Genomic DNA, 17,014 nt, shown 5'->3' on the forward strand with positions numbered 1-17,014 from the left:
GTGGCTCCGAGGTTGCAGGGGCAAAGCTGGGTTCTTCTCCACTGCTGTGGAGTGACCTGTTGGCAGCTCGTCATGAGGGCCATGCCCTGCAGTGCTGCAGCAGACCTCAGCAGCTCACTGCCAATTTCCGCATTTTTGCCTCTCAGATTCAAAGAATGAAACCCATGGACAGTCATGGTAGGCAAAAGTGAAAGGATAGGATTTATTAGAGAAGAAAAAAGGAACTCCCACAAGTTGAGAGGGGACCTGGTAGCAAGCACATTTCCATCCAGTGTACTAGAGCAGAGGCTTATGTAGCTCTGGGAAAGGGCAATGATGTGGCTAATCAGTTCTTGGAAAAGTACCGATGCTCTTGGTCAAAATCTGTGCTAAACTGGTATTGAATAAGTGCCAGAACTGTTGGTCAAAATCTGTACTGAGCAGGTCTTGGAAAAGCACTGGTGCCACTGGTCAGAACCTGTGACAGGACTTGGAAAAGTACAGCGCTGTTGGTCTGCCGCGGCCTTCTAACTGGCTGCGCCCTTTTACCCTTGAGTTTGCACTCACCTGGAACCTCTGCTTGGGTCCACCCCATTTCTATTTTTACCCTGTGCCTGGAGAAAGGGTTGGCTGGGATGTTTGGGATGATTCCACAGGTTAACCTCATGAAGTGGCCTTAATATTCAAAAAAAAAAAGAAACCAGAACACTTAATGGGGGCCCATACTTGTCCTCCCTTACCCCTGGGGAGGTGTGAGCAAGCGGGAAGCAGCTGGTGCGGTGGTGTGCGTGCATGGTTGCTGATGCACATCTAGACAGAGCCGCGGCCTGCACCACAGGGCTGCTGACGCACATGGTGTCCACACTGTGCCTAGCCCCAAGTGACCCAGTTCAGTCTTCACAGTGGCCCCTAGAGTAGATATTGTGTTTGTCATCAATTTACTGAGAAAGCTGAGTCTTAGGAAGTATTTTGCCCAAGTCTGACCTGAAGTTGGTAGTAGTGAACAAGAATTGGAAGCTGAAGGCCTGCCCTTGGGGTGCGGCTGACCATAGCTGCTCTGCATTGGCAGCTCCTGCCCTCATCCCAAGCTCCTTGTGGGCGGAATGGGTTCAGTGTGGTTGGCTTTACAGTGTGATGAGAGATGACAGGAAGGGAAGTTTCTAAACATTACCAAGGGCTTAGCAAAACAGTCAAGTTTTTATGATTGATAAATGGATTGATCATATTGCGTTAGTTTCAGCCACTATGAAAGGCAGTGTGGAGGTTCCTCAAAAGACTAGTCACGGAACCACCATCTGGCCCAGCTACACCGCTCCTCGGTGTTGATCCTAAAGAATCCAAGTCGTCATACTACAGAGTATTTGCACACAGTGTAGCAGCACATTTCATGGTGGCCCAACTATGGAACCAGCCTAGGTGTCCATCAGGGGATAAATGGGTAAAGAAAATGTGAAAAGACACAACGGAGTTTTATTTATCCATTGAGTGAAAGTATGTCATTTTCAGGAAAATGGGAGGAACTTGAGACCATTGTGTTTACGTGAGATAAGTTAAATTCAGAAGGGCCAACGGCCGTATATGTTCTCTCATATGTGAAAGCTAAAAGAAAAGAAAGATGGGGGAAAGAGACTCTCATGAAAATCAAAGGGAGAGCCACAGAGGAGAGGGACCAAAGGTAGGAGGTGGGAGGTGAGGGGCAGGTGCTGGGGAGGAATATTAGCCGGGTGGTATTGTTATTTTGTGTGCAGGTACAGTATGTAACAACAAATCCCAGTGGATGCACAACTAAAGTACACCAGTGTGGAGAGAGAGAAGGCAACCTTCAAAGGGAAATTCTGAAATATTCCTTTAGTTAGTGAGTAGTTGAGAACGTAGGTGGCATTCTGTGCGTGTGCCCACCATGCTCCTGTCACCTCTGTCCTGGCCCCTGCAGGCCCACCTCCCCTCGGTCCACCTGGCGTTATGGCCTACTGTGTTTCCTCCTCGAGTGCAGTTGTTCCAGGTACCGTCCCCACCTCCTCGTCCAGCTCACTGCCAGGCCTTCCTCTCAGCACCCTGTGCTGCTTGTTCATAGTAGGTCTTGACCGGTAGTGAGTTCTCCGTTGCTCTGTGCCTGTTTTGATTTCTCCGTGAGTCAGTGAGCGTGTTCTGCTCCATCTTCTGTGTGCGCACAGTGGGTCTTATACTTGCTGCTGTTCAGTGGTTGTGCACCGCTGTTTATGTACGGAGATCAAGAAGCTCCTTATCAACCTTTTGCAACTCTCCAGATATCCAAGTTTTTCATTGTGAGCAAAGTCTCACTGCTCCTTTTTCCTTCGCCTCTGTTCTTAGGTCTTATGGCAGTTGGACATATTCCGGCGAAGCTTACGGGTTCTGACTGGACATGTCTGTCAGGGAGAAGCCTGCATATTTTGTGCACTGAAGGTAACATTTTAATAGATATGAAAAATTATTATCAATTATTTCTCCAAAAATTTAACTTTGATAGTTGACATATTTGGTCAGTCCTTGGCAGTGAGAGTGTGTGGTCAAGTGGGCTTGCAGACACCTCTGCGGGTGTTTCTGCTCCTTCCTGCCCAGAGTGCCTCCTGGAGCAGGGCCAGGCTGCTGACTGACTCCCTGCTGTCTGTTGGGAGGCAGGCACCATGCTGTGAGGAAGGTGGGGGTTCTGGATGTCACCCACATGGACCTGCAGCCGCTTGATGTGATCACAGGTCCTGCATTCAGACCGTCCCCAGGAGGGAGTCCGTGGGGAACAGGGGTGAGCCATTCACCTGATGGCAGAGTCCGGTCAAAGCCAGCGTTTTCAGGGCTGAGCTTGCGGAGTTTGTTGAGGGTAGTCAACATCTGGCCTGAGCTCAGGTTGCGCGGGGCTTCCAAGGCCCTGATGCAAATCATGGCTGCCTCTGGTGGGTGGCCAGATACGGGGTCACTCTGCATGGCACGTGAAGCAGGCTGTCTGGCTGGGATGGAGAGAAGGTAGATGATGGCAGAAACAGGGTCCTGTGGAGAATTCCATTTTGTGACTGAAAATCTTTTGCCCAAGAATTTAAGATTGGATGAACACATTTTAAAGATAAATATGTTTTGTTCTTTTAGGTTCTAAAATATTCTTAATGAAGACACACACATGTTTACACAGGAACATAAAATTAAAAACAAAACAAAAAAATTCCATGTCTTAGATTTTCTTGTTCCTGAAAGGCTTTTTGAATAAATGGCCCAAGAGGACATTTTATCTTGTCTTCTTTCACATGTGGTGGGGTGTCCTTGTTACAAGGCAAAGAATCAGCCTCGTCAGATCATGGTGTCAGTTTATGTACTCTGCAGGGCGTCTGAGCATCCTGCCCCTCTGTGTCACCGAGTTTCCACCCTCCCCTGTCCCATGCCCCCACCCCCAAGCACTGGCTGGCCACTGTGGCCACTGCCTGCTGACCTTCTCTGCTCCTGAGCTCGCACGCTGCTTTCTTGGTGCATTTCCCCAGGTCCGCTTCTGTCAGTGAGGCCTGCCTGATGGCCCTGGGCAGGAAAGGCCGTGTCCCTAACGCGCCCCCAGCAGGCCTCAGCTGTCACCTGCATTCCCTTCTCTCTCTGCAGTTTTTATTTTTACCTGCCCTTCCTTGTCCCACTGTTAGATGTGATGGCTCATTGGCATGACTGGACGGCAGCTCCTGTGCAGGTGGGACCATGGACACTGGCAGGCAGGAGGGCATGTCACAGAAGGCCTGGGGGACCAGCACCTCACCCAGAGTGCTGCTTGCCTGAGTCCAGCACTCATGATTATAGCTGTTAGAGTGTCTTAAGTAACTGTAGTCCCGGCTGCCTAATAGTATTTGAGTCTTTATTTTTAAGTTTCTTATTCTATTAATAAAATTTTCAGCAGTAGAGAACAGATTATTTATTTATTTATTTTTTGGTGATGCTGCTGGGGATTGAACTCAGACCCATGCATTTTAAGCAAGCAGTCTACCATTGAGCTACAGCCCTGGCCAGAGCAGATTCTTTAATTACTCGCCTGGCCTGACTGTGCATTGGCTTTGGAGACCTGGAGGGACCAACCCCCTGAGCTTCCGCACCAGATGGGCTCTTATTCGGGGGTTGCCTCTGAAGATCTCTGCTCTGTGACCTCCTTCCCCAGGAGTTGGTCACCGCAACTCAGCTTACTCACAAGCTTGTCTTTTTTGTTTATTTTTTGCTTAAATTCAGTAAAGAAAATAGAAACCTAAAGTCATACCTACACTTTCACATTCTTGAATGATGTTTTATTGCTTCTTGGATTTATGTTAAAAGTATTCTCTAAGACTGGAAATTGACAACTTGGGGTGGCTTTTCTTAAGTATTTAAAGTAATCATGAGCTCTTTTCTGACTCTTACAACATGCACTTTTGCATTTTTGAAAGTAGGTTCCTGCTCTTCCTGGCTGGCGGGTTCGGTTCCACCGTGGGTACATGGCAGCCTGTGGGCGCAGAGCAGCTTGTCTCTGCCTGCTCCTGCCGGCTTTCTGCTGGGCCGTGGGCAGGGTTCCTCTGCTGCGAGTGGACCTTTGGTGTGGAAGCCGCCAGCCTGCGCTGCATTTCCCTAGTAATTGATGTGTGTGTGGACCTTGGAGCAAGCGGCGGTTCTGTGTTTCGCCTGAGTGTCTCCAGGTCGTGACATTGCTCGGTGCTCGTGGTCACTGGCACCAAGGCACCACTGTCCTCGCTGCCTCTTGCAGACGATGTTCGCGCAGTTTCAGCACAGCCGGGAGAAAGCCCTGCCCTCCGACAACGTCAGGCATGCGCTTGCAGAGAGCTTCCGCGATGCCCAGCGCTTCCAGCTGGGCCTCATGGACGATGCCGCCGAGTGCTTCGTAAGTGCTGCGGGGTCCTGCCGCGGGGGTCTTCCTACAGGGTCCTCCGTGAGGTCCTCCCGTGCAGAGTCGCCTTCACTGTCAGCAGGCGCAGCTGAGACAGGGCTGTCAGTGTGTCCACAGAAGGCCCATCTCAAGGCTGACTTTAGGTCCACCTGTGTTTTCTGTTAAGCATTTGGTTTTGATTATTTGTGCTAATCTAATTTTTACGAGTGTTAGGCCGTAAAAGTACTGGAAACTTTATCCACTGGAACACAGACCTTTGTAAGCCCTGTCCCTGAAGCAGGTGTCCTGCCTGTGGCCTCCCTGGGCCGAGTCGCAGCAGTGACAGGTCCTCATGCGCAGCGATCCCCTGTGGATCCCCTGGCGAGGAGAGGGCTGTGGCCACCCTGGGGAAGCGGCTGGGGCCTCACTGCAGGGGCGCGTCCTGGTTGCTCTGCAGAGCCTCCCTATGGGGGCGCTCTGGGGTGTCACAGCTCTGACCCTGTGCTGGGGATGTCGCCTTTCTTCTCCCTCGTTCCAGTTTCTGTCCCACACACTCTGTGGACTCTCCTGGGACAGACCCCACGGCTCCTTCCCATGTTTCCTTAACAGCCGTATTTCACGTTCCTTAAATAGGATTTTTTTATCTATCATTTTGTCAAAGATCAAATTAAGACCTACTTATCAAGTAGTGTCTGCCCAAAGCACTCCAGTGGGTGCCCGAGTTCCTGTGGAATGTGGGGTTGGGGCACAAGTGGCCTGTGCTGTCAGGTCTCCATCATGGCAGGAGCCAGCCTGGCCTCGCCTGCTCCGCCACCTGTGTCAGAGGCATGCTCAGGGATGGGCACTCTTGGTGGTTTTTATCTATATTTGACCCATTTCTTAAAACAAATGTTTTGTACAATACTGAACTTTAGTTTTACTTTCTTTTAAGTGAAGTTTACACATACCTGCTCATCAAAGTTCATAGTGTCCAGAAATCAGGGCTTCAATAATTGAACAGTTTCAGACGTTTTGGGGCAGAGGAGGGAGATGTGGGCTCCCCTAGGTACAGTTAAGAGAGTGAATGCACGTGGTCAGTTTCTCAGGATTCCTGTGAGTGGGTGTCCCTCTCCACCATCAGTGTTTCTGGCTGTATCAGCTGGCCAGTGGGGCCAAGCAGGATTTTAAAAAGCACCTGAGTTTCTACAGGTGAGGAAACCAGGAGCAGAGACTGCAGTGTTTTCTAATATTAAATCCAGGTCAGCCGCCAAGGGTCACTGCAGGTTGGCTCTGGAAGGACTTTGAGATTTTTGCTTGTGAGATTTCTCCTGTTACTCCCCCCCACCCCCACCCTGGTGTTGGGGAGTAGATTTTTGAGGAACACGGAACTGACTGTCCCAGCCCCTGTGTCACACTGGACGGTTCAGCGAGTGTGAGGTTTTGCAGTGCTCCTGCAAGGGCAGCCCGACTGTCTGTTTTTGAATTAGGAGAACATCCTGGAGCGGATCCACTTCCACCTGGTGCCGAGCAGAGACGCAGACATGTGCACCTCCAGGTCCTGCATAGCCCACCAGAAGTTCGCCATGACCCTGTATGAGCAGGTGAGGCAGCAGCTGCCCTGCGGGGGCCTCGCCTGGTCACTCATGGACTAACCCGTGTGTCACCCCTAGTGCGTGTGCCGCAGCTGTGGAGCCTCTTCAGATCCTCTGCCTTTCACGGAGTTCGTGCGGTACATCTCCACCACAGCCCTCTGGTAAGAGCCGGGCAGCCGTGCCTGCTAGCGCCTGGTATTGATTCTGTAAGTCACGGTGTGTGGACTGCTGTGCAGCTGGGGGTAGAGCACCTCTCCTCGGTGCTTCCTCCAGCCTCTTGCCGGTGGTTACCCTACCCAGACTGCATGGGACCAGCTGTTTGGATTTCAGAGTGTGAACTGTCTGGTGTCCATCGTGAGCATCTGGGAGAGGGACCCAGTCTGAACAACAGATCCCATTCATGTCCGTACACCTCTTGCACAGCCCGAGTGGTTCTACAAGAGCTCTCCAGGCCTGAGCTGCAACTGTGCCCTGTCACGTGAGGTCAGGCCTGGAGTTTTCTGTTGGTGGCACTGCGTCACTGCTCAAGAAGCGTTGGAGTTTGGAGCATTTCAAATTCTGGATTTTCAGAGTAGGGTGCTCAGCCTGTGTGTGTCAGTGACATGCACGAAATATTACTCAGAATCTCTGTTTATATTGCTAGCAAGGTCTTGGGACTGTGAAGGGAGATCAAATGGCAAACTCTGGTCAGCGGAGTGCAGACAGTGTCTTGCTCTCCCTTCCTGAGGGAGGGAAGATGGGTGCCAGAGCGTCCTCACCCAGGGCGTCTGGGGCCTCAGCCTTGTCACCAGCCTCGGCCTGCTGCTCTTCTGCTTGTCTCAGGATCAAAAACTGGTGACAGGTCCAGACCTGACCCCAGAGGTGGCCGATGGCCCTGGGAACTCTCTGCCATTTCCCAAGTTTCTGAGAGCCCAGGTGCTGTGTGGTGGAAAGTGAAGAGACTCAGAACGTGGAAGCAGAAGCTTCTGTGTGGCAGGTGAAGCATGAGTCAGGGCACCGGCCAGACCTTAGCCCTTTGCTCCTACCTGAGCTCGCAGCTCTGCAGTGTCTCTCAGAGGTCATCCTGTTTAGTGTCTCACATGCACCCACGAGCAGGGCTGGGAGCTCCGGTGGGGCAGCAGGCTCTGAGGCCTGGTTGGTCGCCGTGGGTGGTCAGTCCACTGTCAGTGTGCACGCAAAACAGAATGGCATTGGAGTGGGGAGAGACCAGGAACTAAAGGCTACGAAATCTTACTCTGCTTCTAAAACGGCACAACCCCAAGCAGCAACTAGATAAGGAGACCCCATCAGTGGTCCCACTGGCTCTCAGGCTCGGAGCCCACTTACGCATGTGCTTGTTTAGAGCACCTCTCTAGTTGGGAGTGAGCAGTGGACGTGGACTGTGGATGCTTGCCACATGCCAGGCTGTGTGTGAGTTGTTGATTTTGATCTCAACAGCAGCAGAAGTGGGCAGCTGGGGTTGCAGTGAGTCAGGATGGAAAGCTGGTCTGCCACTGCACAGCAACCTCAGGAGTGTGTGGTGGGCCACTGCTCCGAGGTCCAGACGTGCTCCTGGAGGGCGCTGGAGGTCCCTCCCTCCGGCTCTGAGGTCCAGCCTTGCTCCTGGAGGGCGCTGACGCCCTCAAGCCCCGTGAGCTGTTGGCTGTGCAGAACCGGACTCTGGGATGGAGAGCAGGTGGACAGTGCTGCCTTCGCGTCCCTCTGAGCATGTTAGAGAGCTGTTCTGGTGTTCACCACCCCATGTGAGGAGTGACTCTGGGGAGGTGAGTGGCGACACCCTTACCCCCATGGGGCGCCTGTGGGCTCCGTCAGTGTGACCAGCCTCCCCAAGGGAGCCAAAGCCAGGCAGGTGGTGACTCTGCCTTCTTCTGAGGGTTCGTGCAGTTGGTGTCCTTGTCTCTGGGATGGGACGCAGAGCCTGTCCTGAGATCTTGCTCTCTTGTTGGGGCCAAGTGTGGGCTCTAGTGCTTACCTGGGGTGCCTCAGGTCCCAGCGTCTGGCCCCTGTGGGGGGCCCAACTTCACGCCCATGCCCACCTGACCTGGCTTTTCATCACGCACCTGCTGCAGTTTCCACCGCGTGGAGATTCACGTGAGGTTGATTGTCCAGGCTCGGCCCTGGTGAGGTAGGGAAGCGGCTGCACCTGGGCCAGCTGCGTGATGTTCCTGGGTCACGTACTGATCTGTTTTCAGTCCACAGGCCACATTGGGACTGCTGCTTTTTTTTGTAGCAATGAAGTTGAGAGAATGCTGGAGAGGCACGAACGCTTCAGGCCTGAAATGTTTGCGGAACTGCTGCAAGCAGCCAACACAGCCGGCGACTACAGGAAGTGCCCTGTGAGCAGGGTCTGGGTGTGGGCCCCGTGCAGGGTCAGCTGAGGGGTGCAAGTCGCAGGCTGGCTCCACACAGGAGCCATTTGTCCTAGCTCTGTTTCTTTTAAAAACTTGTATTGTGGTCAGGAGATTTAAAGCAGCACATGCCATTCAATTTTTTGGAAGTTCTGGGATTTAGCACTTGAGTTTAAAGAGGTTTCTCTTCTTTCTTTGAATAGACACGATAAATGATATTCTTTTCTCATCTAATATTAGTACTAGCTTTTACCTGCTTTCTTTAGGCTACATTCTTGTTTTAACACATCTACAAAAACACCAAAGAATATTTTGATTTGAAGTAAACTTCCTTTTTAATCAGTTATTAGAAGAGATTAGCAATTTCTCAGGGAAAAAAATGAGTTCAGATGGTCTTTATATAACGTAAATTGCATAATTTCAAAACTTGCCTTTTGTGTTTTTCTTTAGAGTAATTGTGGCCAAAAAATAAAAATCCGCCGTGTTTTAATGAACTGCCCAGAGATTGTCACGATTGGTTTGGTCTGGGACTCAGAGCATTCTGACCTGACTGAGGACGTCGTCCGGAACCTAGCAACACACCTCTATCTTCCTGGGGTAGTGTACCTGTGTTCCTTCTTTTCCCTTTTATTTTAAATTCCTCTAAACACCTTTGTGTGTTGTGATACACATAGTTTTGCTTTCTAGAACCTAGATTCTTTTAAAGAAAATACTGATATTTCTGGGTAGTGTGGCACAGACAGATCTAGTTGGCTCAGGTGAGGGGATGTTTTTCTCACAAAGCTCAGAATAGCTTTCAGTTGCAGACCAAACTCCATCATGCCTTTTGCCCTGAATGACAGTGACAGTGTGATTTCATCCATAGTCAGTGTTAACCTGGAAAAGGCTTTAAGATGTAAGATTCAGGGCTGGGGATGTGGCTCAAGTGGTAGCACGCTCGCCTGGCATGTGTGTGGCCCGGGTTTGATCCTCAGCACCACATACAAACAAAGATGTTGTGTCCGCCGAAAACTAAAAAATAAATATTAAAAATTCTCTCTCTCTCGCTCTCTCGCTCTCTCTCTCTCTCTCTCTAAAAAAAAAAAAAAAAAGATGTAAGATCCACCTGTAACACTGATCTCTTGATTTGCTTCACTATTATTCTCTTAATATATTGTAATTGGTTTATGTTACAGTTAAGACTTTAGATAGGTGTACTTCAGAAAATACTTTAACATATGTTCACATGTGTGGTTTGCCGGGAGTGCGATGGAGCTCACGGTCTGTTAGGGCTGGCCATGTGCTGGCCCTGCACAAACCACCTGCACTCGATGGAGCGCAGTCTCCACAGACTCATGAGTCTCAGGACTTAGTGGTGAACGTGCCAACCGGTTTCTCAACAGCTCTTCTACAGGGTCACTGACGAGAGCGCCCGGAGCAGTGAGCTGCACCTGGTGGGCCTGATCTGCTACGCCAGCCGACACTACTGTGCCTTCGCCTTCCACACCAAGAGCTCCAAGTGGGTGTTTTTTGATGATGCAAATGTGAAAGAGGTGAGGCTTTCACTAGCTGGGAGAACTATTTTGGTAGTTCTTTTTAGGAATAAATTATAAAACTATACAACATGATGGCATTATTACATGAAGTAATAGTGAAACCGGGTTTGAGATGAAACCAGATTCTCTGCGTCTGCGGGCGAGCGGGTCTGCACAAGGCGCAGGCCTCTGTGGCTGAGAAAGCTCTTTGGTGTTGGCAGCCAGTCACAGCAGGAAATGCCTGCTGGCGCCAGCTCCACCGGCCATAGCCAGCAGAGCCGGATTCTTCACAGTGTTGGGCTGTGCCTGTTGGGATTGAAGCAGACCCCAGTAGTCTATCACCAGTTTCTTTTTGGATTCTTGTCTCATAGAATTCAAAGAATGAAATCTATAGACAATGAAAGAAAGGAATTATTTAAAGTGAGAAGAAAAAAGCCTGGCTGGGCCCGAGGGGGCCATCTGACAGCAGATTACCACTTAAGTGCACTAGTCTAGGGGCTTGTATAGCTACTGGGTAGGGGCACTGATCTGTGTTAATCAGGTATTGGAAAATACCAAGGCTGTTGATCAAAATCTACACTATCAGGTATTAGAAAAGTGTTAAGGCTGTTGGTAAAAATCATTTCCAGTTGGATTGTCTTCTTACTAATAAGCTGGAGAAATTCTTTATTCTCTACACCAGTTCTTTATTAGATTTTTATTGCTTATTTTAAAGCTTAGCAGTGTGTCTTTGCAAGAGCAGAAGTCATTAATTAATTTTAACAAAGTCCATTTTGTTAAAATTTTCTTCTACCGTTCATTTGGTTCTAATCTTTGCTGTCCACATGTTGTAAAGATTTTCTCGGTTATTTCTCTCTGGACGTTTTATAGTTGGTGTTGGTTTTTCCTTGGGGCAGTGGGCCAGAGCTCTTCTCCCCTGGCTGGCTGTCCAGCTTCCAGCCCCATTTGTGGAGCAGACCTGCTTCTGTTTCTCCACCGAGTGGCCTTGAATCCTTGTCAAAAGTCAGTCAGCCTAACTTACAGTGTCACATATGCTAGGATGCCAGTCAACCCTGAAAGTGTTACTTATTCCATATATTTGAGGATGTATTTTATTTCCCATCCAGGAAATAAAAGAGATACAGCAGCAATGATTAAAAAAAAAAAAAAAAAAAAAGATCAGCCACTTACATGGAAATCTTTTTAAACTTTAATAACACCTCTTCGGATAGAAAGCCTACCGAGTCACCCCGTCAAATTCCAGAGGAACAGGCATGACACCCTCTATGTGTCGTCCTTGCAAGATGCTGGTTGGTATGCCAAGGGGCTGCTGGCTCGGAATGCCTGCAGTGCTCTTGAGATGCTCGTCCACTCCTGCTCCATGTACTCGCTGACCACGGGCTTCCCTTTTGTTTCTGTCCCTTGTGCTCTGCAAAGGTTGGAGCTAGGTGGAAAGACGTGGTCTCCAAATGCACCCGGGGTCACTTCCAGCCGCTGCTCTTGTTTTACGCCAACCCAGACGGCACGGCAGTTTCCACTGAAGATGCTCTCAGGCAGGTGGTCACCTGGTCACATTACAAATCTGTTGCAGAAAATATGGGTAATTCTTTTAAAAAACTTTTTGGTGTTTTTCTATTATCAGAATCAACTAGGAATATTTACACTGGATATAAGTGAACATTGAGCCTGGGTATAGTGGCCACTTTTATGGCCCCAGCTACTCAGGAGGCCGAGGCAGGAGGATGGTGGGTTCAAGCCAGCCTCAGCAACTTAGCAAGGTTCTGTTGTCAGTATAAAATAAAAAGGGCAGGTGGAGGCTGTGGATGAGGCTCAATTGAAGAGCATCCCTGGCTTCAGTCCCCAGTGTGTGTGTGTGTAGAGGCAGGGTGGGGAGAGAATAACTTGAAAATTGGGTTTCAGTAATGGGGTTCAGGACCTTCTAGTGTGCTTTGTTCATTTTTACTGTTTTTATTTACAGTGCTTGGGCCGGAACCCAGGGCCTTACATGCCATTCAGGGCTCTGCCACTGGCCACACCCAGCCCTTTGTAGCCTTTAGAAGGAGCCTTTGTGTGTCATTGGTCCCATAGCACATTTAGGGGTTACTACCCTGTGTTGGCTCTGGAGCACCTAGGGGTCACCCACCATCCATAAGTGGCCCCTGAACACCTGTAGTGTCACCCACCATCCCCCATCAGTGGCCCCTGAACACCTGTAGTGTCACCCACCATCCCCTGTCAGTGGCCCCAGAGCACTTGTAGGTTCACCCATCACCCCGTCAGTGACCCCTGGGCAACTATAGGTCACCCACCATCTCCTGTCAGTGGCCCTAGGCACTTGTAGGGTCACCCACACTCCCTTTAGTGGCCCCAGGGCAACTGTAGGGTCACCCACCATCATCAGTGGGCCCAGGGCACCTGGAGGATCACCCGCTATCCTGGTCACAGGTGCCTAGGCTGCCTCGCTGGTAGCGCCTCCTAGTGGTAAATATTGAGCTTTCTGGTGATTGGGTAGACTGGGCCTAGGGCCCTCCAGAGTGTGGAGCAGAGAAGTGTGAAGTAGTTCTGCCCTCAGTGCTAGCAGTGTCTGCAGGAGTGAGCAGGCAGCTGGGCACGGGGGCGCATGCCTGTATCCCAATGGCTCAGGAGGCTGAGGCAGGAGGATCATGAGTTCAAAGCCAGCCTCAGCAAAAGTGAGGTAGCAAGCTACCTAAATAAAATACAAAATAGGGCTGGGGATGTGGCTCAGTGGTGGAGCGCCTCTGAGTTCAGTCCCTGGTACCCAACCCCCAAAAAAGTGATGCCAGCATCTTTTCTCCTAATGCAAAGGAAGAAAATGATACATTTTTGTTTCTCTTTTTAAGGATGTGAAAAGTCTACAATTCATAAGTCAGATAGTTGCAAAGAAAATGAGTGTACCGGTCACGGTCACGGAGAACTGAGAGGAGGTCAGAACCCTCAGAGTGAGGTGTCGTCATTTAATCGGAGCCCCGTTCAAGCAAGCGGAGGGAGAGGAGCAGGTACGTCTGTGGTGGCTCCTCTGCCTCGCTTTCCCCTGTCCTTCTCACCGAGTTCCTGAGACCTGGTGCATGGTGCTCAGCTGGCCTTCCTGGCCCGGGAGAGACTGGCGGGTAGACTCCAGGCTGGGGCCAGCCGAGACTGGCAAGTTGCTGGACAGCTGTGACTGGGCCCTCCTCAGGCCCAGGCCCAGACAGTGGTGTGCCAGGCTCTCAGGTGCTGTTGGCGAGTGCAGCCGAGGGGCGAGGTGCGCATCACTCTGCCTGTGTTCACTCCCGCTTGTCGTCATCCATGATTTTGATTCCCACAAGGCACATCTTGCAATTTTCGTCCTAAGTGAAACGTCTGGCAAGCTGCTGCTGCTGCTGCACTATGTGTAGTTAGGATTTAGAAATAGGAAAACCGAGTCATGTGGGCGTTCAGGGGGACTTCGGAGCAGCTTCTAAACATGCTGATGAAATCATGTCTGCCAGTGCCTGTGGCCCTGCAGCTAGGAAGGGGGCACCTGGAGTCCTCCGTGGGTGGCCCTGGGAGCCCTGACCCACAGCACAGCCCGGGTTCCCCCCAACCCTTTCCCCGTGGTCAGGATGGTGTGGTCTTCGTGTCCTTTGGTTCTCCTCCGTTAGCCGCCTGAGCTTGTGCTGAAGCAGCCAAGCTTGGTCCACGCTCTGTTCTCGAGCCGTAGGAATGTGGACTCGCTTCTGATTTCTCAGGGCTCCATTTCCTTAACTGAAATGGGGATAGTGACCCTGCCCATTTCAAAAAATTCAGAGAGCAAGACCTGCAGAGCCGTGCCCACAAGCGGGGTCCAGGCGGTCACCTGTGTCCTTATTATTTTGATGGCACATTTCTTTTTTCTTTTCACTCACTCCAGGGTCTCTCTCAGAAGTGTTGAAAGAAACCGTCTCCAGGGGTCAGGAGAAGTCAGCAAGTGTGTAGTTAGGCCGAAAATGAGTTCGTTGTGTACTTGAGGTGGTGGTTTTAAATATAGGATCAGCAGTTTTAGCTGAATGTTTACTTTTGTTGAACAGTTTGGAAATGACCTGCCACTGTAGGATGTTTCTTTTGCAGTTAAGCTAAGCCATGGTGATCAAAGGGAAAAGGTGAAAGACATCTCCAGAGAGTGTGCTCTGAGAGCCAGGCGGCAGAGAAGCTTGCTTTCTGCCCAGTGGAGAGCTCTCGAGCAGGCACAGAGGAAGGACACGGCCCGGCACAGAGGTGAGTCCAGATGCGCACTTCCCTTGAAGACACTGCCCGAAGTCTCCTTCTGAAATGGAATTCTGTAGCTTGGGAACGGCAGTGGACCAGTGCCTGTGTGCACGTTTTGTGTGTCGGTGTGTTTCTCAGCACGAGTTCTTCAGTACACCTGTACCCAACCTAGAAGGCCCACTCAAGCCTAAGCTGGGACTGTGTTCCGGTTTCCATGTTTTCACCTTTCGTAGCAAGCGTGTTCCCTCATGTGGCACGTGAGACTGCAAGGGGGTTGCACAAGGGACGGCTCTGGCCCTACCTGTGTTCACGGGCCTTCGCCTCTCACAGGCTGCTCTCTGGCCTTGTGTTCTTCCTTCTGGACGAGGCGTCCTTGAGCTGGTGCAGACAGACGCACACAGGTGCTCTCCTGCCGCCTTGTGTGCTGGTCACCGGGTGTGGCACCTGGGGAGTCGCCGTGGCAGCTCTGCCCGGCCTGGTGGGCGGCCACAGCTGCACTGCCCCCTGGACCCCACGGCCTACACACTGGCCTGAGCTCCATCTCTGCTCGCAGCAGCAGCAGCAGCAGCAGCTTGCCAGATGTTTGGGGCTTTGCAGTGTGTGAGATGGAAAGTATTAGGACTTTTGTTGATTGTGAGATATTTTTTTTAAAAAACTTCTTTGTGGTCCGCCTTGTGGGCTTTTTTTTTTTTTAGTTTAGGTTTTAGTTGTAGAAGGACACAATACCTTCGCTTTATTTAGTTATTTTTACGTGGTGCTGAGGATGGAACCCAGGGCCTCCCACGTGCTAGGTGAGTGCTCAGCCCTTGTGGGCCATCTCTTTTTCCAGTGCTTCTCAGTGAGCATGAATGAGCACTGGTGAAGGCCTTTAATCTCACAGCAGACTGTGACTGACTTCCGTCCTCCGGGCGACCACCTAGCATTTCTTTTTGAAGGGTCCTCAGCGTGTGACTGCAGCGTTGCTGTGTGGGGAGGTCCATTCATGTCTTGACTGTGGTCACTTTTTAAGGTATGTCTGATGAGGAGCTCTCACATGTCAAGCCTGGGTCACCACCTGCCTCCAGTGACTTCAGGCGACAGGACAGCGCTCGGCTCTGCCACAGTCAAGGGAAGGAGCCGTGTAGACAGGAGCGAGTGGCCTCTCAGAGTCGAGCTGCTGGGCAGACAGCGAGTCCCAGCAAGTCCCAGGCGCCTGTTCCAGGAGAGAGAACGGCCAGCAAGGGCAGCGGTGCTGGGTGTGGCCCAGACAGCAGCCAGAGCTCTCGGGACAGACATGGTGGCCGCAGCCGGAGCCGGGGCCGAGGGTGGAGGCCTCTGAGGGAGGCCCTGAATGTGGACAGCGTTTTCAGTGACAGTGGGAAGAGGCAGCACAGCCCACGGCGCCAGGCGGACATCAGCCATGGACCCCAGGGGGGCCAGGAGCAGACCTGTGGCAGTTGGTCCAAGCAGAGCACAAAGCAGAAAGGGCTGGTGACCATCTACGAGGACGAAGGGAAGCTGGAGACAGGAAGCAGGAGCTCCCTGGACTCTGGCGGGAAGGGAGCAGAGAGCAGGGCAGGCCCCGTGGAGCGTGGGGTTCCTGGTGACGGCTGGCAGGTGCAGAGGACCGAGTCTGGGTATGAAAGCAGCGACCACGTCAGCAACGGGTCTGCCAGCCTAGACGCGGCAGCTGCCGACGGGGGTGGCCCAGCAGTGACCAGCGGTGCTGCTGGAGAAGCAGGGACTTGCAGGTAACAGACCCGGGGGCTCCCTCCACCCTCTTCTGTCCGTGGTGTGAGGCCATTGGTTTGGGGTCAGTTAAGCATAACAGCAGCTGAGCACAGAGAACGTGGTTTGGCTCCTCTTGCACACTGAGGACCCCGGGCTTTGGTAGGCAGTTACCGACTCCAGAAATAAGAACTGTTTGTTTTTAGGAAATTTGAAAAGTATGGAAATGTACCAGTGCTTCCATCCCTGTTCCTTGTGCGTTTCTTCTGTGGGTCTTGCCTGGGTTATTTTTGTTTGGGGGATTTTTTAGTTATAGATGGATACCTTTATTTATTTATTTATTTTTGTGGTGCTGAGGATCGAACCCAGTGCCTCACACATGTTGGGCGAGCGCTCTGCCACTGAGCCACAGCCCCAGCTCCCTGGTTATTAAGTCGAAGCTTTAATTCTGAAGTCTGCGAGCCTGGTTATCTCATCTCTAACACAGCTCAGAGCTGGGCTGTTCTTGCTGTCACCGACGAGTTCCGGAAGAGTCGTCTCCTTACCACTGTGACGGGACGCAGCTCTGCCCGGTGCCTGGGTTTCATAGAATTCAGCAGCTTGGGTTTTATTAAAAGAATTATTTCTGTAAAGAGTTGAGGAAGCTTTGCATGGGGAGTGATTTTATTAGACCTCTCGGGAGAGGTGGCCAGATGGGAGGGAGGAGGGGACGTGCAGCCTCACCTCTGCAGCGGGGGCTCCTGAGTCTGCTTCCGCGCCCCATCTCCCCTCCCTGCTGGAGGCGGAGGGTGGTCCCAGCCTTGGCGCCTGCTGAGGTGTGGGTGGGATGGAGCACCCTGGGCCCTGACTAGCGTGGGG

General features: G+C 51.5%; 1 protein-coding gene across 2 annotated transcripts in view; it reads left to right on the top strand.

Annotated features, from left to right (window-relative positions):
* Usp53 (ubiquitin specific peptidase 53) overlaps positions 1-17,014 on the top strand; it is a 59,862-nt gene that overhangs the window by 25,813 nt on the left and 17,035 nt on the right. For both annotated transcript variants that reach the window (XM_026380539.2, XM_026380540.2), the window contains 11 exons: positions 2,311-2,403; positions 4,694-4,828; positions 6,280-6,393; positions 6,463-6,545; positions 8,615-8,720; positions 9,183-9,329; positions 10,115-10,264; positions 11,663-11,825; positions 13,087-13,242; positions 14,312-14,458; positions 15,459-16,179. In XM_026380539.2, the coding sequence (XP_026236324.2) occupies positions 2,311-2,403; positions 4,694-4,828; positions 6,280-6,393; positions 6,463-6,545; positions 8,615-8,720; positions 9,183-9,329; positions 10,115-10,264; positions 11,663-11,825; positions 13,087-13,242; positions 14,312-14,458; positions 15,459-16,179 (2,015 nt within the window). The remainder of the gene's footprint in view (positions 1-2,310; positions 2,404-4,693; positions 4,829-6,279; positions 6,394-6,462; positions 6,546-8,614; positions 8,721-9,182; positions 9,330-10,114; positions 10,265-11,662; positions 11,826-13,086; positions 13,243-14,311; positions 14,459-15,458; positions 16,180-17,014) is intronic.

The sequence above is a fragment of the Urocitellus parryii genome, chromosome 10 (genome assembly GCF_045843805.1).
Source record: "Urocitellus parryii isolate mUroPar1 chromosome 10, mUroPar1.hap1, whole genome shotgun sequence".
Taxonomy (NCBI): Eukaryota; Metazoa; Chordata; class Mammalia; order Rodentia; family Sciuridae; genus Urocitellus; species Urocitellus parryii.